Genomic DNA, 24,843 nt, shown 5'->3' on the forward strand with positions numbered 1-24,843 from the left:
ATGAGCACTGGATTCAGGTACATTTTCTGAGTTGCTGAATGTGGTGCCAATCAAGTGGGCTGCTGTCTTCGATCATTAAATAGTTCAATTAAAAGCCCTGGAGGAACCATGAGATTCAAAATCTGCTGAGGGCCAGATCTGAGGCATTCAAGTCTAAAGACCAAGAATAGTTCAAGAGGTGCAGCTATGATCTTTGGTAAGCCATTTCACAGGCATAGTGGAGATTCTGAACCAAACTGGAATCAATGAGGGATGCTCGGCAGCTGTGACAGGGCTTGAATGTGATCACATCTGACAAAATTAAATCAAGTGACATAGGAGACAGCAGGGATTTACTTCAAGATGACCTCAATGGCTTCTATGCTCGCTTTGACCATCAGAACATGGAGGAACCATCACAAGCCCCCCACACTGCCTGATAATCTTTTGATTTTAGTTTATGAAACTGACATGTGGGCTGCCTTCAGGAGTGTGAATCCAAGGAAAGCATTTGGACCAGACAGGGTACCTGGCCATGTACTAAAGACCTATGCAGATCAACTGGCTGGTGTGTTCACTGATAATCTTTAACCTCTCGCTTCAGCAGTATGTGATACCCTTCAATTATATCAGTGCTCAAGAAGAGTGTGGTGACCTGTCTCAGTGACAATTGTCCAGTTGCACTTGCATCCACAGTGATGAAGTGTTTTGAGAGGCTAGTGATGAAATATATTAGCTCCATTTAGAAAATAGTCTATCCTTTTATTTCTTCTTCCAAAGTGCATGACCATACATTTCCCGACACTGTTTTCCATCTGCCACTTCACCGATTCTCCTAATCTTTAGTCCTTCTGTAGCCACTCTACTTTCTGAAAACTACCTGTCCCTCCTCCTATCTTTGTATCATGTGCAAACTTTGCAAAACAAAAACAGCAATTCCATCATTGAAGTCATTGACATAATTGTTGACAAAAAGTAATCCTAACACAGACCCCTGTGGAACACTATTAGTCACTGGCAGCCAGCCAGAAATGGCTTCCCTTATGCCCAATCTTTGCTTCCTGTCAATCAGCCACTGGTTTCTCCGTGCTAGTATATTTCCTGTAATACCATGGGCTCTTAAGCAGCCTTATGTGTGGCACCTTGTCAAAAGCCTTCTCAAAATCCAAGTGGACAACATCAACAATTTCTCCTTTGTCTATCCTGCTTGTTATTTCTTCAAAGAATTCCAACAGATTTGTCAGACAAGATTTTTCCTTGAGGAAACTATGCTGACCATGTTCTATTTAATCATGTGACTCCAAGTATACCGAAACCATACCCGTAACAATCAATTCCAACATCTTCTCAACCACTGAGGTCAGACTAACCGGCTTATAATTTCCTTTCTTCGACTTTTCTCCTACTTTTCTCCTACTTTTCTCTCTTCTTGAAGAATGGAATGGCATTTGCAAATTTCCAATTTTCCAGAACCATTGCAGAATCCAGTGATACTTGAAAGATGATTACTAATGCCTCCAAAATCTTTTCAGCCACCTCTTTCATAACCCTGGGGTGTACACCATCTGGTCCTGGTGATTTATCTTCCTTCAGACCTTTCAGTTTCTCAAAAACTTTCTCCCTAGTAATGGCAATTTCATACACTTCTGACCCCGACACACTGTAACTTCCAGCATCATTTTCCAGTGGACTGATATTCACTCTCACCACTCTTTTACACTTTATGTATCTGAAGAAACTTTAGGTATCCTCTTTAGTATTATTAGCTAGCTTATTTCGTATTCTATCTTTTCTTACTTATTGACATTTTTAGTTGCCTTCTGTTGGTTTTTAAGTACTTCCCAATTCACTAACTTCCCACTAATTTTTGCCATGGTTGTGGCATTTTGCCTTTAGAATACTTCTTCCTTTTTGGGATGTATATATCCTGTGCTTTCTGAATTGCTTTCAGAAATTTCAGCCATTGCCGCTATGCTGTCATCCCTGCCAGTGTACTTTTCCAATCAACTTTGGTCAACTCCTCTCTTATGTCTTTGTAATTCCCTTTATCCCACTGTAACACTGATACTTAAGCTTCTCCTTCTCAAATTTCAGTGTAAATTTGATCATATTATTATTGGTTGCCCCTAAGGGTCTTTTAACCTTAGAAACATGGAAAACCTACAGCACAATACAGGCCCTTCGGCCCACAATGCTGTGCCGAATATGTCCTTATTTATGGTTACCCATAGCCCTCTATTTTTCTGAGCTCCATATCCCTGTCCAGGAGTGACTTAAAAGACCCTATCGTATCTGCCTTTACCACCATCGCTGGAAGCCCATTCCCACTTACCACTCTCTGTTCATCACCCACTACCTCTGTGCTGCAAACTACATTGGCTTTGATGCAGCCAACACCACATTCTTATATCCATATCCCCTCACTTCTCCCTATCTCTGTTCTTGTAACTCTGAATTATCTCCTTTAATTCAGGTTTCATCATCGTGCTTGAATTTAATCTTCATGCCATTGGCAACTGGTCCAACTTGTGGCCAATGGTCCAAATACATCTTTAAGTGGCAAGCTATCAGCTTTGATATCTTGAAAATACAAACATATTAGCCCAGGCTGTCATAGGAACAAGTGGTCTGATTCCAAGTTAGATAATATTAATGCGGTGTTTTGTTGTGCTGGAGGGACTTCTCAAGCATTAAAAAAATACTTGTAAAGTAGGAAGAATCAGAGTGGGCTGAGTCAGGAGGGAATCTTAATGTGTGGTCATGACTAATCACTGTTTTATGAAAAAGTTTTAAGGAGTTAGGAAAACAACCATAATCTACAGTTACCCTCGTCTCATGTATTAAATTAATATCATATGAAAACAATAGAAATTATCAACTGAAATTGTAATATTTCTAATTGCAGCAGTTTCCAAGTACAACACTGAAGCATATATTACTGAAATACTGGAAATTTGCATGAAAGGGACTATTCTTAGCTGACTGCTAAACCTTTAATTTAATTTCCTCTCCAGATCAATGAATTAATAAAGAATTTTGATGCAGAGCTGCTGGTTCTTTGCCACCAGAAATATAGGCTAGATATAGTTTTAAAGATGGCTGACCTACGACATATTACACTGTTTGAAGAGGTGCTTCTTTTGAAAGAATTTGAAAAGAGTGAGAACATTCTGCAGGATCGTGTTGACCAACGTACCACTGAAAGAGCGGAAACACAAGTAAGTAGCTCATTCAATTTTCTTTTACCTTACAATGAATCAGTTTTAACTTTGGTTGAATTCTTTTTCCTCATTTTACATCTAGATATTAAAGCAACAACCAGAAATCCTACTCTACTTATCAAAGATATTCCATTTACCCTTTCCAACTCTTGCAAAAAAAATCCCTCTGCAAATTAAAATCAATTTGTTTTCGCTACTTCCCTGTTCTATAAAGGGCCTTCAAACTACAGTGGTGCTATAAAGTTTGTGAACTCTATAGAATTTTCTCTATTTCTGCATAAATATGACTGAAAATGTGATCAGATCTTTGCATAAGTCCTAAAACTAGATAAAGAAAACCCAGTTAAATAAACAACACAACGAACATTATACTTGTTCATTTATTTGTTGAGAAAAATGATCCAATATTATATGTATTTGTTAAAAAAAGTATGTGAACCTTTGTTTTCAGTAACTGGTGTGATCCCCTTGTACAGCAATAACTTCAACCAAGCGTTTCCAGTAACCATTGTTCGGTCCTGCACATTGGCTTGGAGGAACTTTAGGCCATTCCTCCTTATAAAACTACTTCAACTCTAGGATGTCTGTGGACTTCCTTGCATGAACTGCTTGCTTCAGGTCTTTCCACAACATTTCTATAGGATTAAGGTCTGGACTTTGACTCGGCCATTCCAAAACATGAATTTTCTTCATTTTAGACCATTCTGTTGTTTATATATTCTTGTCTTTCAGATCATTGTCTTGTTGCATTATCCAACTTGTATTAAGCTTCAGGTGGCAACAGTCTGCTACCCTGATATTCTCCGGCAAAGAGTATTGATACAATTTTGAGTTAATTGTTCCCTCAACAATTGCAAGCTGTCCAGACCCTGAAGCAGCAAAGCAGCCCCAAACTATGATGCTCCTTCCACCGTGCTTCATAGTTGGGATGAGGTTTTGATGTCAGTGTGCAGTGCCCTTTTCCGTCCAAACATAGCAGTCTGCATTTCTGCCAAGAAGCTCAACTTTTATCTCATCTGTCCACAGAACATTGTCCTAGAAGCGTTGTAGAACATCCTGGTGGTCTTTTGCAGACTTGAGATGTGTAGCAATTTTGTTTTGGAGAGCAGTGGTTTCCTCCATGGTGTCCTTCCATGAACACTATTCTTCTTCTGTGTTTTTCTTGCAGTGGACTTCAGCAAGTTCTAGAAATTTCTGAAGGTCTTTTGCTATTACCCTTGGGTTCTGTTTTACCTCCACTGCATTGTACATTATGCTGTTGGTGTGATCTTTGCAGGACGTCCATTCCTTGTGAGAGTAGCATCAGTACTGAGTTTTATTCCATTTATAGACAATTTCTCTTACGTGGACTGATGAACACTCAGGTCTTTAGAAAACTGTCGACTTTTCCAGCTTCATGTATCTCTACAATTCTTCTTTTAAGGTCCTCTGAAAGTTGTTTTGATCGAGTCATGGTGCACATAAACAGATCTTTTTTTTTCCAAAGAGCAGGCTGTGTCAGTAACCTGACTTTGTGTGTCTTTTTTATAGGGCAGGGCATCCTTACAACCTGCACCTCCAATCTCATCTCATTGTTCAAAACACCGGACTCCAAATAGCTTTTGTAGAAGATATTACCCCAGAGACTCTCATATTTTTTCCAACAAGTACATGTAATATTGGATCATTTTTCTCAATAAATCTAGGAACAGGTATAATGTTTTTTGTATTATTTATTTAATTGGATTCTTTATATCTAGTTTTAGGACTTGCATGAAGATCTGATCACATTTTTGGTCATATTTATGCAGAAATAGAGAAAATTCTACAGGGTTCACAAACTTTCTAGCTCCACTGTGAATATTAACTCTGTTTTTCTTCTCATACATGCTGCCAAGCAGGCTAATTGTTTCCAACAATTTTTGTGTTCAGAGTAGTTTAGAGGTCAGAGTAGGACAAAGTCTCTACACCATCAGTAAGGGACAGCTTGGATGACTAATGATCTACCTTTAAATTGCTCAGGTGAACGTGACCTCAAAAGCACGTAAGAAGCTAGACACCATCCAGGATGAGGAAGTCCTCATGATTGGTAGCCAATCACCATCCTTCCAACAACAGTGCACAGTGCTGTACCATTTACAAAATGATAGGTACACATCCACCATCTTGATTGGTAGCCATCCACCATCCTTCTACCAATAGAGTGCAGTGGTATACACTTTTACAAAATGCACTCAAGAATTTACAGGTTTAGAACGGCAAGATGTGGAATAGTTTGTAAACGGGGACTAGTATTTAAAATGTGTGCTTTGCTTTAACTCTAAACTGCTGTGGAGCAATTAGCACACAAGTGATGGATGAATGGAAACTGATACCGAGTCAGAAGTGAATAATATTGGGCATTCAGGTTGCAGGTGTTAGTATCTGTGCATTCAATTTCAGAAAACTAGGATGTATGTCAAAATAGTGGTAAAAACGTCTTTGGCGAATGATAATTTTAGCAAGGTCGATCACGGTTACAGTTGAAAAACACAAAGACAGCGTTACGAAGTACGGCTAAATAAATTCAAGCTCTCCTGTAGATCGAATGATTCCTACTACTGCTGTGGTCATTCTTGTATCACATTTAATCATCATACCATCCTTCAGTTCTCATATCTGACCAAATTTGGCATACCATTTCTTACAGTTAAAATTAGAGGAATGTTCTCAACAAAAAATGGCCAAAAAGCGAGACATTCTTAAACTACAAGAGAAGGAGAAGGCTATTTATACATCCTTCCAGATGTCTCTGGGTGAAAACAACAAGCATGCTGATTTTCTCACCAAAGTCTTCAAAAAGAAAATCAAACGAAGAAAAAAGAGTGAAGCACAAGTTTCTGCAGGTGCACACACAACTATATTTCTTCATGTAGATTGTCATATTCTCTCATTTCATTTTAATATGATTAATTCAGAGATTTTAGATTCTATAAGAATAAGTTGAATTAGCAGTTTCCAAAATAGCAATTATATGTCAACCACTTTGCAAAGCCATATACTTGTGAAAACATCCTCATTAGTCAGTATATAAAGAATTATGATACTAGTATGACCACTTTCACTGTCCACTACCAGTTGATATGAACAATGGGCCTTTTCATTTAATAGCTGCAGTTGTTCCTGCATTGGTGTCAGTGTGGTGATGCAGGATATTCAGCACACAGGCAATATACAGTATATGCAGTTCAGGGGGAGGAGTTACATAGGGTAGGGGAGAGATCTTTAGGATGATAGTATCTCTACAAAATTTCCCTCCTCTTGATGGTAATGTCATGAGGGCAGAGGTGCTGCTTAAGTGAATAAAAAACAAATGTTGATGGTTGTGGATATGTATGATATACAGCACAGAAGACTAAGGAGTGTTCTGTAAAGCTGACCTTAATGTGATAGAAGACGGAATGATTTTTAAGCAGATGGGCAGAGAGTGGAATGGAATATGTAAATCCCAAAGTATTAATTTCTCAAAAACTAATATTTATTTTTGAAAATCCCTTCTTCCATATCACTCTTCATGATCCACTATTATAATGGCCACTCAACTTAAACCTAATTTCTTTTTATTGGCCTTTGACAATTGCCTAATAAATCATGTTGACTGAAGCCCAACAAAAATTTCAAAAAGACCCCACTCTCTTTTAAAATCTCATGTTGGCTCATCAAAACATCAAACTGCTTATGATGATTGAAGCCTGTCGAAAAGTTCTGAAAGGCCCCACTCATTTTTAAGTCTTATGCTGGCTTGTAAAGCAAGTGACTGCTGAATCACATTACAGATATGCAGAATTCTGAATCATGCTAAGACCCACTGCAACCCGTCCAGCCCTTTCTTATGTCACACATGGTTAAAACCCTATTGATTATGTTGGTATTGCTTCCTGTTTCATTCCTTCTCTGGTATACAAATACAGTTGCCTTTCCAGTCCTTTTGCAATATTGCTGCCTTTTTCATTTGTCCTAATAGGTGGTAAAGAAGGCACATAGCATGCTCTCCTTTATAACACAAGGCATTGAGTTCAAGAGTCAGGAAGTTATGGTGCAGCTTTATAAAACTATGCTTAGGGTTCATCGAGAGTATTGCATTCAATTCCTGTTGTCCAATTATAGGGAGTATGTGGAGGCTTTGGAGAAGGTGCTGAAATGGTTTAACAGGATACTGCCTGGATTTGAGGGCATGTCCTTTAAGAAGACAATAAACAAATTGGAGCTAAGGGGAAACCCGATAGAAGTTTATAAACTTCTGAGAGGCATAAATAGAGGAGATGGCTAATATATTTTCAACCAAGTTTAAAATATTTAATAGCATTTAAGGTGAGAGGAGTAAAATTCAAAGTTGATGTGCAGGACACAATTTTTACACCAAGAGTAGTGGGTGCCTGGATTTCACTGCCTGCGGTGATGGTGGAGGCAGATACAATATTAAGAGCCTCTTACATAGTCATATGAACTGCAGAAGATGGTGGGATGTTATCATGTGCAGGCAGAAGGGATTAATTTAATTAGGAATCATTAGCTTAATTACTTCAAATTTCAAAGTGAATTTATTAGAATGTTGTACGATTCTATGTATGTTTTATATCACCACCAGTTTCAGGCTTTCACTTTCTCCAGTCATATAACCATATAACAATTACAGCACGGAAACAGGCTATCTCGGCCCTTCTAGTCCGTCCCGTCCGGAATGCTTATTCTCACCTAGTCCCACTGACCTGCACTCAGCCCATAACCCTCCATTCCTTTCCTGTCCATATTACTATCCAATATTTTTTTAAATGACAATATCAAACCTGCCTCTACCATTTCTACTGGAAGCTTGTTCCACACAGCTACCACTCTCTGAGTAAAGAAGTTCCCCCTCGTGTTACCCCTAAACTTTTGCCCCTTAACTCTCAACTCGTGTCCTCTTGTTTGAATCTCCCCAACTCTCAATGGAAAAAGCTTATCCATGTCAATTCTATCTATCCCCCTCATAATTTGTAATACCTCTATCAAGTCCCTCTTCAACCTTCTACGCTCCAAAGAATAAAGACCTAACTTGTTCAATCTTTCTCTGTAACTTAGGTGCTGAAACCCAAGTAACATTCTAATAAATCTCCTCTGTACTCTCTCTATTTTGTTAACATCTTTCCTATAATTTGGTGACCAGAACTGTACACAATACTCCAAATTTGGCCTCACCAATGCTTTGTACAATTTTAACATTACATCCCAACTCCTATACTCAATGCTCTGATTTATAAAGGCCAGCATACCAAAAGCTTTCTTCACCACCCTATCCATATGAGATTCCACCTTCAAGGAACTATGCACCATTATTCCTAGATCACTCTGTTCTACTGCATTCCTCAATGCCCTACCATTTACCATATATGTCCTATTTTGATTATTCCTACCAAAATGTAGCACCTCACATTTATCAGCATTAAACTCCATCTGCCATCTTTCAGCCCACTCTTCTAACTGGCCTAAATCTCTCTGCAAGCTTTGAAAACCTACTTCATTATCCACAATGCCACCTATCTTAGTATCATCTGCATACTTACTAATCCAATTTACTACCCCATCATCCAGATCATTAATGTATATGACAAACAACATTGGACACAGTACAGATCCCTGAGGCACACCACTAGTCACCGGCCTCCAACCTGACAAACAGTTATCCACCACTACTCTCTGGCATCTCCCATCCAGCCACTGTTGAATCCATTTTACTACTTCAATATTAATACCTAACGATTGAACCTTCCTAACTAACCTTCCATGTGGAACCTTGTCAAAGGCCTTACTGAAGTCCATATAGACAACATCCACTGCATTACCCTCGTCAACTTTCCTCGTAACCTCTTCAAAAAATTTAATAAGATTTGTCAAACATGACCTTCCACGCACAAATCCATGTTGACTGTTCCTAATCAGGCCCTGTCTATCCAGATAATTATATATACCATCTCTAACAATATTTTCCATTAATTTACCCACCACTGACGTCAAACTTGCAGGCCGATAATTGCTAGGTTTACTCTTAGAACCCTTTTTAAACAATGGAACCACATGAGCAATATACCAATCCTCCGGCATCATCCCCGTTTCTAATGACATTTGAAATATTTCTGTCAGAGCCCCTTCTTTTTCTACACTAACCTCCCTCAAGGTCCTAGGGAATATCCTGTCAGGATCCGGAGACTTATCCACTTTTATAATCTTTAAAAGCACCAGTACTTCCTCTTCTTTAATCATCATAGTTTCCATAACTACCCTACTTGTTTCCCTTACCTTACACAATTCAATATCCTTCTCCTTAGTGAATACCGAAGAAAAGAAATTGTTCAAAGTCTCCCCCATCTCTTTTGGCTCCATACATAGCTGTCCACTCTGATTCTCTAAGAGACCAATTTTATCCCTCACTATCCTTTTTCTATTAATATAATTGTAGAAGCCCTTCGGATTTATTTTCACCTTACTTGCCAAAGCCTCATATCTTCTTTTAGCTTTTCTAATTTCTTTCTTAAGATTCTTTTTACATTCTTTATATTCCTCGATCACCTCATTTACTCCATGCTGCCTATATTTATTGTAGATCTCTCTCTTTTTCCGATCCAAGTTTCCAATATCCCTTGAAAACCATCGCTCTCTCAAACTTTTAACCTTTCCTTTCACACTAACAGAAACATAAAGATTCTGTACCCTCAAAATTTCACCTTTAAATGACCTCTATTTCTTTATTACATCCTTCCCATAAAACAAATTGTTCCAATCCACTCCTTCTAAATCTTTTCGCATCTCCTCAAAGTTAGCCTTTCTCCAATCAAAAATCTCAACCCTGGGTCCAGTCCTATCCCTCTCCATAATTATATTGAGACTAATGGCATTGTGATCACTGGACCTGAAGTTCTCCCCAACACATACCTCCGTCACCTGACCTATCTCATTCCCTAACAGGACATCCAACACTGCCCCTTCTCTAGTTGGTCCCTCTATGTATTGCTGCAAAAAACTATCCTACACACATTTTACAAACTCCAAACCATCCAGCCATTTTACAGAATGGGCTTCCCAGTCTATGTGTGGAAAATTAAAATCTCCCACAATCACAGCCTTGTGCTTACTACAAATATCTGCTATCTCCTTACAAATTTGCTCCTCCAATTCTCGCTCTCCATTAGATGGTCTATAATACACCCCTATAAGTGTTACTACACCTTTCCTATTCCTCAGTTCCACCCAAATATATCTCCCTAGACGAGCCCTCTAATCTATCCTGCCAGAGCACCGCTGTAATATTTTCTCTGACAAGCAATGCAACACCTCCCTCTCTTGCCCCTCCAATTCTATCACACCGGAAGCAACGAAATCCAGGAATATTTAGTTGCCAATCACACCCTTCCTGCAACCATGTTTCACTAATAGCTACAACATCATATTTCCAGGTATCAATCCATGCTCTACGCTCACCCACCTTTCTTACAATGCTCCTAGCATTAAAATAGATGCATTTCAGAAATTCTCCACCTCTTACTCTCTGTTTATCCCTAACGGTGCAAACAACTTTATTATCTTTTTCTTCCTTCTCCCCTACATCTTCGGTCTGAGCGCTCCGCTTCTCTATCACCTGCCTATCCTTCCTCACACACTGTCTACTAGCTTTCTCTATTTGTGAACTAGCCTCCTCTCTCCTAGTCTCTTCAAATTGATTCCCACCCCCAACCATTCTAGTTTAAAGTCTCCCCAGTAGCCTTAGCAAATCTCCCTGCCAGGATATTAGTCCCCCTAGGATTCAAGTGCAACCCGTCCTTTTTGTACACATTACACCTACCCCAAAAGAGGTCCCAATGATCCAGAAACTTGAATCCTTGCCCCCTGCTCCAATCCCTCAGCCACACATTTATCCTCCACCTTATTCCATTCCTACTCTCACTGTCGTGTGGCACAGGCGGTAATCCCGAGATTACTACCTTTGCAGTCCTTCTTCTCAACTCCCTTCCTAACTCCCTATATTCTCCTTTCAGGACCTCTTCCCTTTTCCTGCCTATGTCATTGTTACCTATATGTACCATGACCTCTGGCTCCTCAACCTCCCACTTCAGGATATCTTGGACGCGATTAGTAACATCCCAGAACCTGGCACCAGGGAGGTAAACTACCATCCGGGTGTCCTGACTGTATCCACAGAATTGCCTATCTGACCCCCTAACCATCGAGTCCCCTATTACTACTGCCTTCCTCTTTCTTTCCCTACCCTTCTGAACTACAGGGCCGGGCTCTGTGCCGGAGGCACAGCCACTGTTGCTTCCCCCAGGTAGGCTGCCCCGCCAACAGTACTCAAATGTGCTGTAGTTCCCATGTACTGATACAGTTGATTGTTTCACCCCTTGTACACATTATTGTCCCTTTGCTGAATATTAATATCACTTCCTTCCAGCACTTTCTCATTGGCCTTTGCACAGTTTGCTTGGTAGACTATGTCTGTTTCACTGCCTGTTTCAGTCATGCTTGTATATTACCACCTGTTGTACACCCGTGTCCTTCAGCTAATATTCTAAATATCTCTTAGACTGACACTGCTGTGTGATCCAGTCTTTCTTATACCTTCTCCCTGGAGTTTATTACTTTTCCCTTCCTGGTATGTTGATGTGAAAGCTCTTTTGTCCAGCATAACTTTCATTTTACAGTTTCAGATGAAGAGAGTGAAGAAGAATCAGATGAAGAGTTTGGCTATAGTGATGAAGGGGATGAATCGGATTCTGACGATGGTGGAGTGGATGACTCTGTTTGTCCAGATAGTAAGAGATGTACCATTTTCTACTTTAGCTGCAGAAGATCTATTATTTTTATTTATTGAAGTAACTCACATTAAAAAAGGGAATTTGCAATTATTATTCCACCTTACTATGTCATCTGCATAGATTTTTCTTTGATATTGTTCTGCATCTTTTCTGTCTTTCTCACATGCATTTTCTATCATCCTGGTAGCAGTCTTTACCTCCTCCACTTAATAAAATTTCTGAAGTTTCTAAATAGAATTGAGAAGGCAACAAAAGTTCCATAAATGAATGAAACATCAACTCTACGGATGTTCTCTGACTTTAATCATTTTCTGGCATTTTCTATTGTATTCTTTTACTAAGGCATTCTATTAACAATAGAGCAATTGGTGTCATCATAGATTAATCTATTAACAGAGTGTTTGTAGCTGGAAAAAGTGTTTCAAACAATTTGTTTCATATTAAATTCAGCAGGCGGATTTAGAGTGCACTCTATGTGAGACATTTATCACTGCTTTCCTACACTAGTTTGGCCTTGGGTTTTGGGCTTGGACACTAAATCACTTTCCTCTTTTGTAATGTCTACAAACTCTTAACGCATCCTTTCTATCAGTTCCTGGGTCCTGAATCCCTCTCCATTGGTCTTCAGATACCATCAATCACATCAGACCCTGGGCCCTGAATCCTACTCTTGGTGTCTCTCTTGCAATAAGGTAGTCTATAGCATACTCCAAATAGATTGATTGCTCCCTTCCACCCACACCGTTTCAGTATTCGATCCCTCTGGGATGTCCTCCCTTTCTGCAGCTGTCCCTGATCCCAGATTAGCAATGATGTAACCCCTACCTCTTTAACCTCCCTCTCTTTCTGTTTTGAATCATCTAAACCCTGGAATATCCAGCAGCAATTCCTCCCCTTGTGACAGCCAAGTCTCTGTGATGATCACAATGTTGTAGCTCCATGTACTGACCTTGGCTGTAAGTTTATCACCCTTGTTCCTGATTTCTTGCATTAAAATAGACACATTTCAAACCATCCCACTGACTGCAATTTTGCCCTATCATCTGCCTGACTTTCCTCACTGCAACTAATGTATATGAACTGCCACTTCATCAGGCCTTTTAGTCCAGTTTTCATTCCCCTGCCAAACTAATTTAAACCCTTCCCAACAGCTCTAGCAAACCTGCCTGTGAGAATATTGGTGCCCATAGAGTTCTGGTGTAACCCATCCTTTTTGACCTGGTCATCCCAATCTTAGTGATCCATAACCTGAAACCCTACATCAATTCTTTAGCCACAAATTCATCTGCCAAATCATCCTCTTCTTACCCTCACTGCCACATAACTGAGGCAGTAATCCAGAGGTTACCACCCTTGAGGTCCTGCATATTCTCTCTTCTGGTCCTCATTCCTTTTCCTAGCTATCTCATTGGTACCAATACGTCCCATGATTCTGGCAACTCATCCTTCCCATGAAATAGAGAGTTATGCAGTATCTTCATAAAAGGCCACTGTACAGTTTTGGTACAGTGGTCGATATGGTATTAAAACTATACTAGTCACATAATATAGATTCACCAGAATGGATAAGGGTGGTTATTAGGAGAGAATTGAAATGTTGGTTGAATGAAAAAGACTGAGGAAATACGATAAATGTTCATAAAAATGCAGAGGTTTGAAATAAGTGACAAAGGAAGTACTATATCCTCTACTTTGTAGATCATTGGTTAATCTCCCTGAATGATTAAGGAAAGAGACCAGGAAAATGGATTTACTTCTTGGATAATGGAATAAACTTCCTTAAGGAATGGATTGAGACACAGAACATAGCTTCATTTAAATGAAAATTGAATAAATAGTCGGGAACTGGATAAATTAGCAGTGCCAAAAGATTTTAAAAAATATTTGCATTAGTTATTATTAGGATTGTTAAGGATTATTAGAAATTATTAGGATTAGTGAAGAAGAAACTTCAACATCGCGAACTGTTCTGAAAATGCGAACAGGAATATGTTCGGGGAACAACACACACAAAATGCTGGTGGAACACGGCAAGCCAGGCAGCATCTATAGGAAGAAGCACTGTCGATGTTTCGGGCCGAGACCCTTCGTCAGGATGAAGGGTCTCGGCCCGAAACGTTGACAGCGCTTCTCCCTATAGATGCTGCCTGGCCTGCTGTGTTCCACCAGCATTTTGTGTGTTGTTTGAATTTTCAGCATCTGCAGATTTCCTCATGTTTGCTCTTTAAATATGTTTGTGGAGGTGGTTACCTGAGGCAGGTTATTGTCTCCCTCTTTTATGCACAATTTGATGCACGGAATGGTGTGCCAGTGAGGAAGGTCCCCCTCCAACTCCCCCCCCAGGTGCAGCTACTCTGTCTGGCCATAGCTGATGTGAGGAAGAACCTAGCCAGGGTCAACCATGTAAAGCTGTGGGGCCTGATAACATAACTGATCAGGTGCTGAGGGACTGAGCGGCCCAGTTAACAGAGGGTCTAATGAAAACATCTTCAACATTTCTCTGGAACATCCCTGCAGGCTTCAAGGCAGCTGCCATCATCCTGGTGCATAAGAGGGTGACAGTAATCTGTCTTAATTATTACCATCCAGTGCCACTGACCTCAACAATAATGAAGTGCCTTGAGCAGCTGGTTATGGATTGCATTAAATCCCACCTTCCTGCTACATTGGACACTTCCCAGTTTGCTTATTGCTCAGATTGTCCACTGATGATGCCGTAGCCTCTGCACTCCACTAGGTCCTGTCCTCTGGAAAATGGTGCCTCATATAGCAGGATGCTATTTATTGACCAGCTTAATGTTTAATTTAATCATCCCTCAGATGCTGGTGGGTGAACTATCCTTGTGGGTCTCAATACCTCTCTCTTTAACTGGATCTTGGACTTCCTGACAACAAGACCCCAGTCAGTCCGTGTTGGTAGCAACATCTCTAGCTCAATCACACTGAGTACTGACAGACCCTCTCTTCCCTCAAGGGTTGCATGCTCAGCCCATTGCTGTTCATGCTGCTGGTGCATGACTCCAGTTCAAACCGAATCATTAAGTTTGCTGATGACACAACAGTGGCTGGCCTCACCAACATCAACAACGAGGCGGCTCACAGAGAGGAGGCAGAGCAGCTGGTAGAATGGTGTGAGCACAACAACTTGAGTCTCAAGCAACACACACAAAATGCTGGTGGAATGCAGCAGGCCAGGCAGCATCTTTAGGAAGAAGTACAGTCGACATTTCGGGCTGAGACCCTTCATCAACTGTACTTCTCCCTATAGATGCTGCCTGGCCTGCTGCGTTCCACCAGCATTTTGTGTGTGTTGCTTGAATTTCCAGCATCTGCAGATTTCCTCGAACTTGAGTCTCAATGTGGACAAGACCAAAGAGATGATTGAGGATTTTAGGAAGGCGCAGGCAGATCATTCCTCACTGCATGTAAATGGTTCCTTCATGGAGAGAGTTAGAGAGCATTTAAGTTTCTGGGAATGTACATAATGGACAATCTCATCTGATCCCTCAACACCACCACTTTGGTCAAGAAAGGGCAGTAACATCAACAATTCCTGAGGAGATTGAGGTGATTTAGGCTCTCTCCTCCTCAGTCCAACCAATTTTTACAGGAGCACCATTGAGACTGTCCTGACCAGCTGCATTACTGTCTGGTACAGAAATTGCAAAGCATCTGATTGCTAGTCTCCATAAACAATTGCGAGGACTGCTGCGAAGGTCATAGGGGTCTCACTTCCACTCATCAGAGGTATTTGTCATGAGCGCTGTGTACACAGGGCCCTTAGCATTGTCAATGATCCCTCTGGTCAATGTGTTTGACCCCCCTCTACCATCAGTCAGGAGGTACCATGGCATTAGGACAAGGGCTGTTAGGATGAGAAACGGCTGTGAGACTACAGAACTCCTTACCATTTCCCAGGTCTCATCACGTGTGAAGTGCCAGAAGTGTTATACTGTTTGCCTTTTAACTTGAGACGTTAATGCACCTTATTATTTGTTAATTTATTTGTGGTAATATTACTTGTGTGTTGTGTGTGAGTTATAGATAGATATTTAGATATTTTATTGATCCCAAAGGAAATTACAGTGTCACAGTAGCATTATAAGTGCACAAATATAAATATTAGAAAAGTAGGAAAAATAAAAAAATAAGTTACCACAAGTAGTCCAACGGGAGAGGGTCATCACTTCTCCAGCTATAGATTGACTCATTATAGAGCCTAATGGTTGTGGATAAGAATGACCTCATATAGCACTCTTTGGAGCAGTGCAGTTGTCTTAGTCTGTTACTAAAAGTGCTCCTCTGTTCAGCCAAGGTGGCATGCAGAGGGTGAGAAACATTGTCCTGAATTACCAGGATTTTCCTTTGTTCTACCACAGCCTTCAGTGTGTTTAGTTTGAGTCCTATAACAGAGGCTCAGTCTTTCTAATCAGTTTACTGAGCCTCCTAGTATCACCCGTGTTGATGCCATTGCTCCAGCACACTACCGTATAGAAGATTGTACTAGCAATAACTGACTGGTAGAACATGTGAAGGAGGGGCCTGCATATTCCAAAGGACCTCAGTCTCCTCAGGAAGTAGAGGTGAATCTGGCCCTTCTTGTATGCAGCTTCTGTGTTGGTGCTCCACTCAAGTCTGTCATCCAGGTGCACCCCTGGTACTTGTAAGTCCTCACCATATCCACGTCCTCACCATCAGTAGTAACATATGTGCGTACTGTGTTGTGGACCTTGGTCTGAAGGAATGTTGTTTCAGTTAGTAGTATATGTGTGTATGGTTGAATGACAATGATCTGGAACTTGAACTTGAAATTTTAGATTGCTGAACAATGGAAATAGCTTGGTATTGATCTTTGGCTATAAGGAAAGAATGGCCAATTGAATTAATTTTAGATTGGTTTAAGATTATAGAGAAGTGGGATTATTCTGGACAAATACAGGCTATTAAGAAACAGGAAAGCTTTAAGTTGTCTTTCAAAGAGTCAGCATAATCTGCTTGTTCTGTAAACTGGTTTCCTGATATCTGGTTTGATATGGTATCATTTCTTGATATAGCTTGTGACCCAGCACTATTTGAAAACACCCTGCAACTTCGAGAAAAACGCCTGGATATCGAAGAGGCCGTAGCCGAAGAGAAAAAAACACAGGACTCAATAAAGAAGGAATATGATTTGATTGCTAAAAAGGTTTGTTTCTTGGCATTTTCTATCTGTATAAATATTCTTATTCATATTCTGAACAGGATTAAACTGACTAACAAGAATGCAAAGCTTTAGTTCAGTCAAAAGGAAGTGCAGTAACACTGAGTAAGGTCCAGTTGTAACCCAGAAGTTCAGAAGGTACTAACTAGTCCAGCAATTTTATGTGATAAACAGAAAATACCTTCTGGTCATTGGTAGAGTAGCCAAGGATCTACATGACTGATTGGATTCCATAACACTTTGGATTGGATAACCTCATATCTGGCTTTTGACCTGTTGATCAAAACACCCATAAACCTATTTTATTTAAACTTAGTTGGCTCTGACAATGTTGATTAGAAATGGAAAGCATTTTGACCACTGAGTCTTTGGCCTCTCTACTTGAGGGAAATCAGGGGAGGATTGATGTGTGAATTTTTATTTTACTTTGTAGGTCAAAGTAGAACAAGAATGAGCCAAAAGGAAAATTCAGACTTTCCCATTTCCCACTTATCCACCTTGTCTCATTCCCTCCAGTAAAACATTCTGTCTCTTACATTTCCAGTGGGAATCCATGCATAATTTACTTAAAACATACAAAACTTTGTATTTGGGTAACCTTTTGGTTATCCAGAAGCATCATCCTGATGGTAAAGAGTGCAGTCTCATGGTGCTGTGAACATATTGGTAAATTTATGTATGAATTTGGCCACAAGTGTATTTACTGTGATTGAGTTAAAGTTTGCATGTGCCCCATTTTGGATAAAATATCACAGAGGTTAGACTGTATCATGTGTTACTAATTAGTACTGTGGCATAATTTTCATATTAAGGAAAAATGAAGTGTTGTGCTCAAAGCCTCTACATTTCTATCTTCCATCAACAGTCTGAGCTACAGCTGTCAGAGATCAGTGAATAGTCCACCAAAAACAATTGATACTTCCATCTCCATTGACTAGAAGATATAGGAGCAGAATTAGGCTATTCAGCTCATTGAGTCTGTTCTGCTATTTGATCAATGCAAATTAATTTTTTTCCCTTTCAAGCCCATTCTCCTGTCCATCTTACGAATGAAAAACCTATGGATCTCCTTTTTAATGACTTAGCATCCACAGCCATCTCTGGCAACAAATTCCAGATTCACCATCATCTGGCTAAAAAAATTCCTCCTTATCTCTACTCTAAAGGAATATCTTTTACTCAGAGGCTGTGCCTTCTTGTTCTGGACTCTCCCACACTGGAAACATCCTCTTCACCTCCACTCTATCCAGGCCTTTCAATATTGCGTATTGGTAAAAGATTTCTCCTCTTACCCAGCGAGTACAGGTCTGGATCTATCAAATGCTCCTCATAAATTAATCTTTTCATCTAACAGATCATTCTCTTAAACCAACTCTTCCAATGCCTGCATATCCTTCCTTAAATATGGGGTCTAGTACTCCAAATATGATCTGACCAATGTCTTATAAAGCCTCGGCATTACAGCCTTGTTTTTATATTCTAGTTATTTCCAAATGAATGCTAACATTGCATTTTCCTTCTTGAATTTCTGAATTCTCTCCCATTTAGAAAATTGTCTATACCTTAATTCCTATTGCCAAAATACATGCCAAAATACTTCCCTATTCGGTATTGCATGGGCCATTTCTTTACTCATTCTATCAGCCTATCCAAATCCTTATGCATACTCCCTATTTCATCTGCACTACCTGTCTCTCCACCTATCTTTGTATAATCTGTAAATTGGGCCACAATCCATTAATTCTGTCATCCAGTTATTAACATATAATATGGAAAATAGTGGACCAAGCAGTCACTAGTCACAGCCAACGGCCAGATAAACTTCCTTATTCCTACCCTTTGCTTTCTGCCATTCAGTCAATCTTCTATTCATGGGACTTCCGGTAAGATGGCAATTGTTTAGTTGCTCCGAACTTTTGCTCCGTTATTCTTCTTACCTTTGCACTATGTGTCTCCCTTCTTAAACCTTAGTTAGGTATTTTATTAGTTCTCTTCTACCTGCCTGTGAACACATCTATCTTATAATGGCTACCAAAAGTACTAAAACCGGGAAAAAGGAAACCTCTACGGCTTTGCCGGCTGACATTCTCGCTGTTCTGGAACAACATCGACAAGATACTTTAATGGATTTTAGAACTGAATTTAGAACTTCTTTCAACCAGCTGAATGTCAAACTGGATCAGATTAATGCTAGAGTGGATGATCATGCTGAACATTTATCTCGCATTGACGTAACTTCTGAAGATTTAAAACGCCGTGTTCAATATCTTGAAACTCTCTGCTCCAACCTAGAGGAGAAGAATAGTAAACTTTTTTCCAAAATGGTGGATCTTGAAAATCGGAGCAGACGTTGCAATCTACGAATTCTTGGTTTGCCAGAGGCCACCGAAAAGGGCTCTCCCGTTGAATTTTTTTCCAAGTTTCTCTGTGAGATTTTCGGGAAAGAATTTTTTCCGACTCCACCTGAGCTTGAAAGGGCACACAGGATCTATGTTCCTCGAGCAATTCTGGGTTCCTGCCCACGGCCGATTATTTTATGCTTTCATCAATACCAGGTGAAAAACCGTTTGATGATGGAGGCACGCCGCAGAGGTACTTTTGCCTTTCAAAATACGGTCATTCGTTTTGTGGAGGATTTTGCCCCCCAGGTTCTGAAGATGCGTGCTGAGTTTAAAGGTGCAATGAAAGTGCTTTTTGATCACGGATTCAGACCCTCTCTTCGAAACCCAGCCGATCTTCGAATTACGCTTACTACTGGAGATTATAAGTGGTTTAAATCAGTGAAGGAGGCTGAGGCATTTGTTGGAAGTCTCCCAGCCACCTCGTCTTCTTCGGAACCGGCCTGACCTTCTAAAATGGTTGATAAGCACTTCTCGAAGTAAAACTATCTTTTCCGAACTCAGACTTTACTTGAATAATTCAGTCATTATCTATTGAAACTCTAAGGGCTGTAGTCAATCTCTCCCTGGACTTGGTGTGTTTTTTCTAAATAGATAATTTAAGTTTAATGTTTCCCTGCGAACTTTTAGATTTCACCTGTGTAATCTATTTTATTTTTGTATAACCTTATCTATAGAGAACTACAATTGTCTTTAACTTGTTTTGGAGGTTTGGAGTTTTTATTGAAGGCCTCCCTGTTGGTTGATTCATAGTTTAAGTTTTGCTTTTTTTTCTGTAAATGGTTGATAAGGACTCTCTTTGAATTTTATAATTTCCCCCTTTTCTCCCTCCTTTTTTTTTCTTTTAATCTTTTATAATTTTTTGCGGGTAGGTTAGTTTTAGTTTTCTTCTGATTTTCTTTGTATTAAGTTTTATACTTCTGTTGAAGTTGTTCCTATTTATAATTCTGTTTTCTAGTGCATAAATTAGTTATTATTTGCTATATTATTTATACGGAACTTTTGTTAACGACACAGAACTGGAAGTCATACTTGGGTTATTTTTTTTGGTAGAGCTAGCTGCTTTTTTAGGTAGCCGTCTAATTTTGGGTTGTGAGGGGTGGTGGGTTCTCCAGTTCCAACACTACTCACTGTTTCTTTTGTTTTCCTTTGTTATTCAGGACATGTCTCTGTTTTGATTCTATGGATCTATGTTTACATTTTTGCTCCCAGACTGTTATTGTACTGCTTGATTTTTTATATGCCTGCTACCTTCTATGCACTAACAATTGATAATGGTTAATTCACTTAAATTTGTGAGCTGGAATGTAAAGGGATTGAATCATCCTGCTAAAAGAAGGAAGGTTTTCTCACATATTAAACAACTCAAAGCTGACATTGCTTTCCTTCAAGAAACTCATATTCGTAGTATTGATAATTCTCGGCTTCTGTCAAAGTGGGCGGGTCAGCATTTTCATTCATCCTTTACTGCCAAAGCTAGGGGGGGTCTCCATCCTTATTAATTCAAATATTCCTTTTGAACTCCATAATAAGATATCTGATACAAATGGCCGTTTTATTATTGTTTCTGGTAAATTATACAATACTAAAGTTGTACTAGCAAACCTGTATGCTCCCAATTTTGATGATGTTAATTTTTTTGAACGTTTTTTCTCCTCACTACCAGATTTAAACTCATACTCTCTTATACTGGGTGGTGATTTCAATTGTTGGTTAGATCCTAATTTGGATCAATCGTCCTCTGTTACTAGACTACTTACTAAATCTGCCTTAGCTATTCACTCTTTTCTCTCTAATTATGGTATCTCTGATATGTGGCGTTTCCTTCATCCCACTGAGAGAGACTACTCTTTTTTTTCACATGTTCACCATACCTTTACTAGAATTGACTACTTTTTACTCGATAATCAACTTATTCCATTTGTCTATTCTTGTGACTATCAGAGTATACTGATTTCTGACCATGCCCCAATTACTTTGTCTTTAAATTTTCCTGGTCTCCCTCAGAGGAATAAGCACTGGCATTTTGACTCGACTTTATTATCGGATGATGATTTTCTAAAATTTATTAAGGATCAGATAACCTTTTATTTTAACACCAATACATCATCTGAAATGCCATCCCAGATTGTCTGGGATGCCATGAAAGCATATTTGAGGGGTCAAATAATCTCCTATACAGCAAATCTTAATAGAAAGTCCTATGCAGATCGATTAGATCTCATTAATCAGATTAAAGAATTGGATCAACTGTATGCTCAAACTAAGAATCCTGAATTATACAAGAAGCGTGTAGAACTTCAAACTAAATTTAATCTTCTGTCTACTCAACCTGTCGAACGCCAACTTCTTGAAAGTAAGAGTCACTTCTATATTCATGGTGACAAATCTGGTAAATTTCTAGCCAATCAGCTGAGACGTTCCAAAGCCAAACAACATATTACAAAGATCCAGAAGGAGAATGGAGACTTTACATCGGATCACTTAGAAATCAATGACGCATTTTAAAATTTCTATTCTCGACTTTATTCCTCTGAATCTTTGAATGACAATTTCTCTGTTGATCACTTTTTAAATAATCTGAATATTCCTTCGCTTTCATCTGATTTTAAAGCCAAACTTAATGCGCCTATTTCATCAGAAGAAATATCTTTTGCAATTTCTGCATTGTCCTCAGGGAAATCTCCTGGACCTGATGGGTTCCCCGTAGAATTTTATAAATCATTCTCTTCACTTCTTTCCCCTCAGTTATTCTCAGTATTATCTGACTCATTTAATTACGGTAAATTGCCACCCTCTTTTAATGAGGCATTTATTATTCTTTTATTAAAAAAGGGTAAAGACCCAACAGAGTGTTCCTCGTATAGGCCGATTTCTTTGCTCAATGTTGATGTTAAAATCTTGGCCAAAGTTTTGGCTTATAGATTAGAAACTGTTATCCCCTCTATTATTTCTGATGATCAAACTGGTTTTATTAAAAATCGTCTTCCTTTTTTTAACATTCGGCGTTTATTTAACATTTTATATTCACCTCCAACTGGGATTCCTGAATGTGTTATTTCCCTCGATGCGGAGAAAGCATTTGATCGTATGGAGTGGAACTACCTTTTTGCAGTTTTAGAAAAATTTGACTTCGGTCAAAGTTTTATCTCTTGGATCAAATTGCTGTATTTGTGTCCTACTGCCTCTGTTTTGACTAATTTTCAGAAATCCCAGTTATTTAACCTCAAACGTGGCACCCGCCAGGGATGTCCTTTAAGTCCCTTTCTCTTTGATTTGGCTATAGAACCTTTGGCGATAGCATTTTGAAATTGTCCTGAATTGACCGGGATTTGGAGTTTCTCTTTATCAGCATAGAGTTTCTCTTTATGCTGATGACTTATTACTTTTTCTTTCAAATCCGTCTACATCCTTACCTCCAATGTTTTCACTTCTTGATCAGTTTAGCCAGCTCTCGGGCTATAAACTTAATTTACATAAGAGCGAACTTTTCCCAATTAATAAAGAAGCACAAGAATTAACATTTCGTGATCTCCCTTTTAAAGTAGTTCATAATCAATTTACTTATCTGGGATTACAGTCACAAGGAAGTTTAAAGATCTCTTTCGTGAAAATTTTGCCAATCTTTCATATACTATAAAACAGAGTCTGTTACAATGGTCACCTCTATCTATGTCATTGGTAGGTCGTATCAATGTTGTTAAAATGTATGTTCTCCCTAAACTTTTATATTTATTTCAATCAATCCCAATTTTTATTCCTAAATCTTTTTTTGATTCCTTAGACTCTATTACTTTGTCATATCTGTGGAAGAATAAGCGCTCTAGAATTAATAAAGTTTATCTCCAAAAATCTAAAAAAGAGGGTGGCATGGCTTTACCTAACTTTCGTTTATATTTTTGGGCAGCCAATATACGTTGTGCTACCTTTTGGTCTTTTTTCCATGGCCAACCTGAGTGCCCTAATTGGGTGGCAATGGAGTTGAGTTCCACTAAAGATTTATCTATCTCTGCACTTCTTGGCTCTGTACTCCCTAGTAGTTTGTCTAGATTAATTGTTAATCCTCTTGTTAGACACACTTTGCATATATGGGCTCAGTTTAGGAAGTTTTATGGTTTCCATGGTTTTTCCTTTTCTAGCCCTATCTTACATAATCACCTTTTTTTACCTACTACGTATGATTCAGCATTCCATGATTGGTATAGGAAGGGCATTAGACATTTTGAAGATCTTTTTATTGATAATCGCTTCGCATCTTTTCAACAGCTCTCTGCTAAGTTCAATCTGCCCAATGCTCATTTTTTTAGATATCTCCAAATTAGACACATTATTAATCCTTTAATTCCTAACTTCCCTGAAATGCCTGAGAAAAATGTTATTGATTTCTTTCTTTCTATTAATCCACTAGGTAAAGGTTTAATATCATTTATTCGTGATAAATTAGCAGCCTTACGGCGTGCCCCTGTGGATAAAATTAGAATGGCTTGGGAGCATGATTTAAATATCTCCTTATCTGATGAGACTTGGGATTCAATTCTCAAATCGGTTAATTCAACCTCTCTTTGTGCTCGCCATTGCCTTTTACAGTTTAAGATTGTTCATAGAGCCCATATGTCTAAATCTAAACTATCCCGATTTTACCCTAACATTAGTCCTCTCTGTGATAAATGCAAAAGGGGCGAGGCCTCTCTCATTCATATGTACTGGTTTTGTCCTAGCTTGGAGAAATTTTGGAAAGACGTCTTCATAATGTTATCTTGTATTCTGAATCACCACCTAGAACCTAACCCTTTAATTGCTTTGTTCGGTTTTTTGGGTGAGACAGATTTATGTCTGAGTTCAACTAAGTGTCGAATATTATCTTTTGCTTCTCTCCTGGCTAGATGTTTAATCCTCCTTAGATGGAGGGATGTTGCCCCGCACACGCATGCTCAATGGCTTAATGATATTATGTCCTGCTTAGACCTTGAAAAAATTCATTATTCAGTTCTTAATTCGGATACAAAGTTCCATAAGGTCTGGGGACCTTTTATTGAGTATTTTCATAACCTTCCTCTTAACTAAGGTTTTTTTTTTCGGTCCCTTGCTTTCAGCTCCTTTTTTGTTGGTAGTAGGCGTTAATAACTTCTTTTGCTAAGTGTATTTACAGCTTTGGGGGTTTGAATGTCCTAATGTATACTCTCTAGATTGTGTTGTGGTTGGTCTGGAGTTTTTTTTTTGTTGCGGGGCTTGGGGAGGAT

At 39.1% G+C, this 24,843-nt stretch overlaps 1 protein-coding gene across 2 annotated transcripts in view; it reads left to right on the forward strand.

The window, feature by feature from the left end:
- Nucleotides 1-24,843, forward strand: part of LOC140727991 (cilia- and flagella-associated protein 44) — a 207,614-nt gene that overhangs the window by 144,077 nt on the left and 38,694 nt on the right. For both annotated transcript variants that reach the window (XM_073046057.1, XM_073046058.1), the window contains 4 exons: nt 2,994-3,197; nt 5,869-6,064; nt 11,891-12,001; nt 17,059-17,189. In XM_073046057.1, the coding sequence (XP_072902158.1) occupies nt 2,994-3,197; nt 5,869-6,064; nt 11,891-12,001; nt 17,059-17,189 (642 nt within the window). The remainder of the gene's footprint in view (nt 1-2,993; nt 3,198-5,868; nt 6,065-11,890; nt 12,002-17,058; nt 17,190-24,843) is intronic.

The sequence above is a fragment of the Hemitrygon akajei genome, chromosome 5, assembly GCF_048418815.1.
Source record: "Hemitrygon akajei chromosome 5, sHemAka1.3, whole genome shotgun sequence".
Classification (NCBI taxonomy): domain Eukaryota; kingdom Metazoa; phylum Chordata; class Chondrichthyes; order Myliobatiformes; family Dasyatidae; genus Hemitrygon; species Hemitrygon akajei.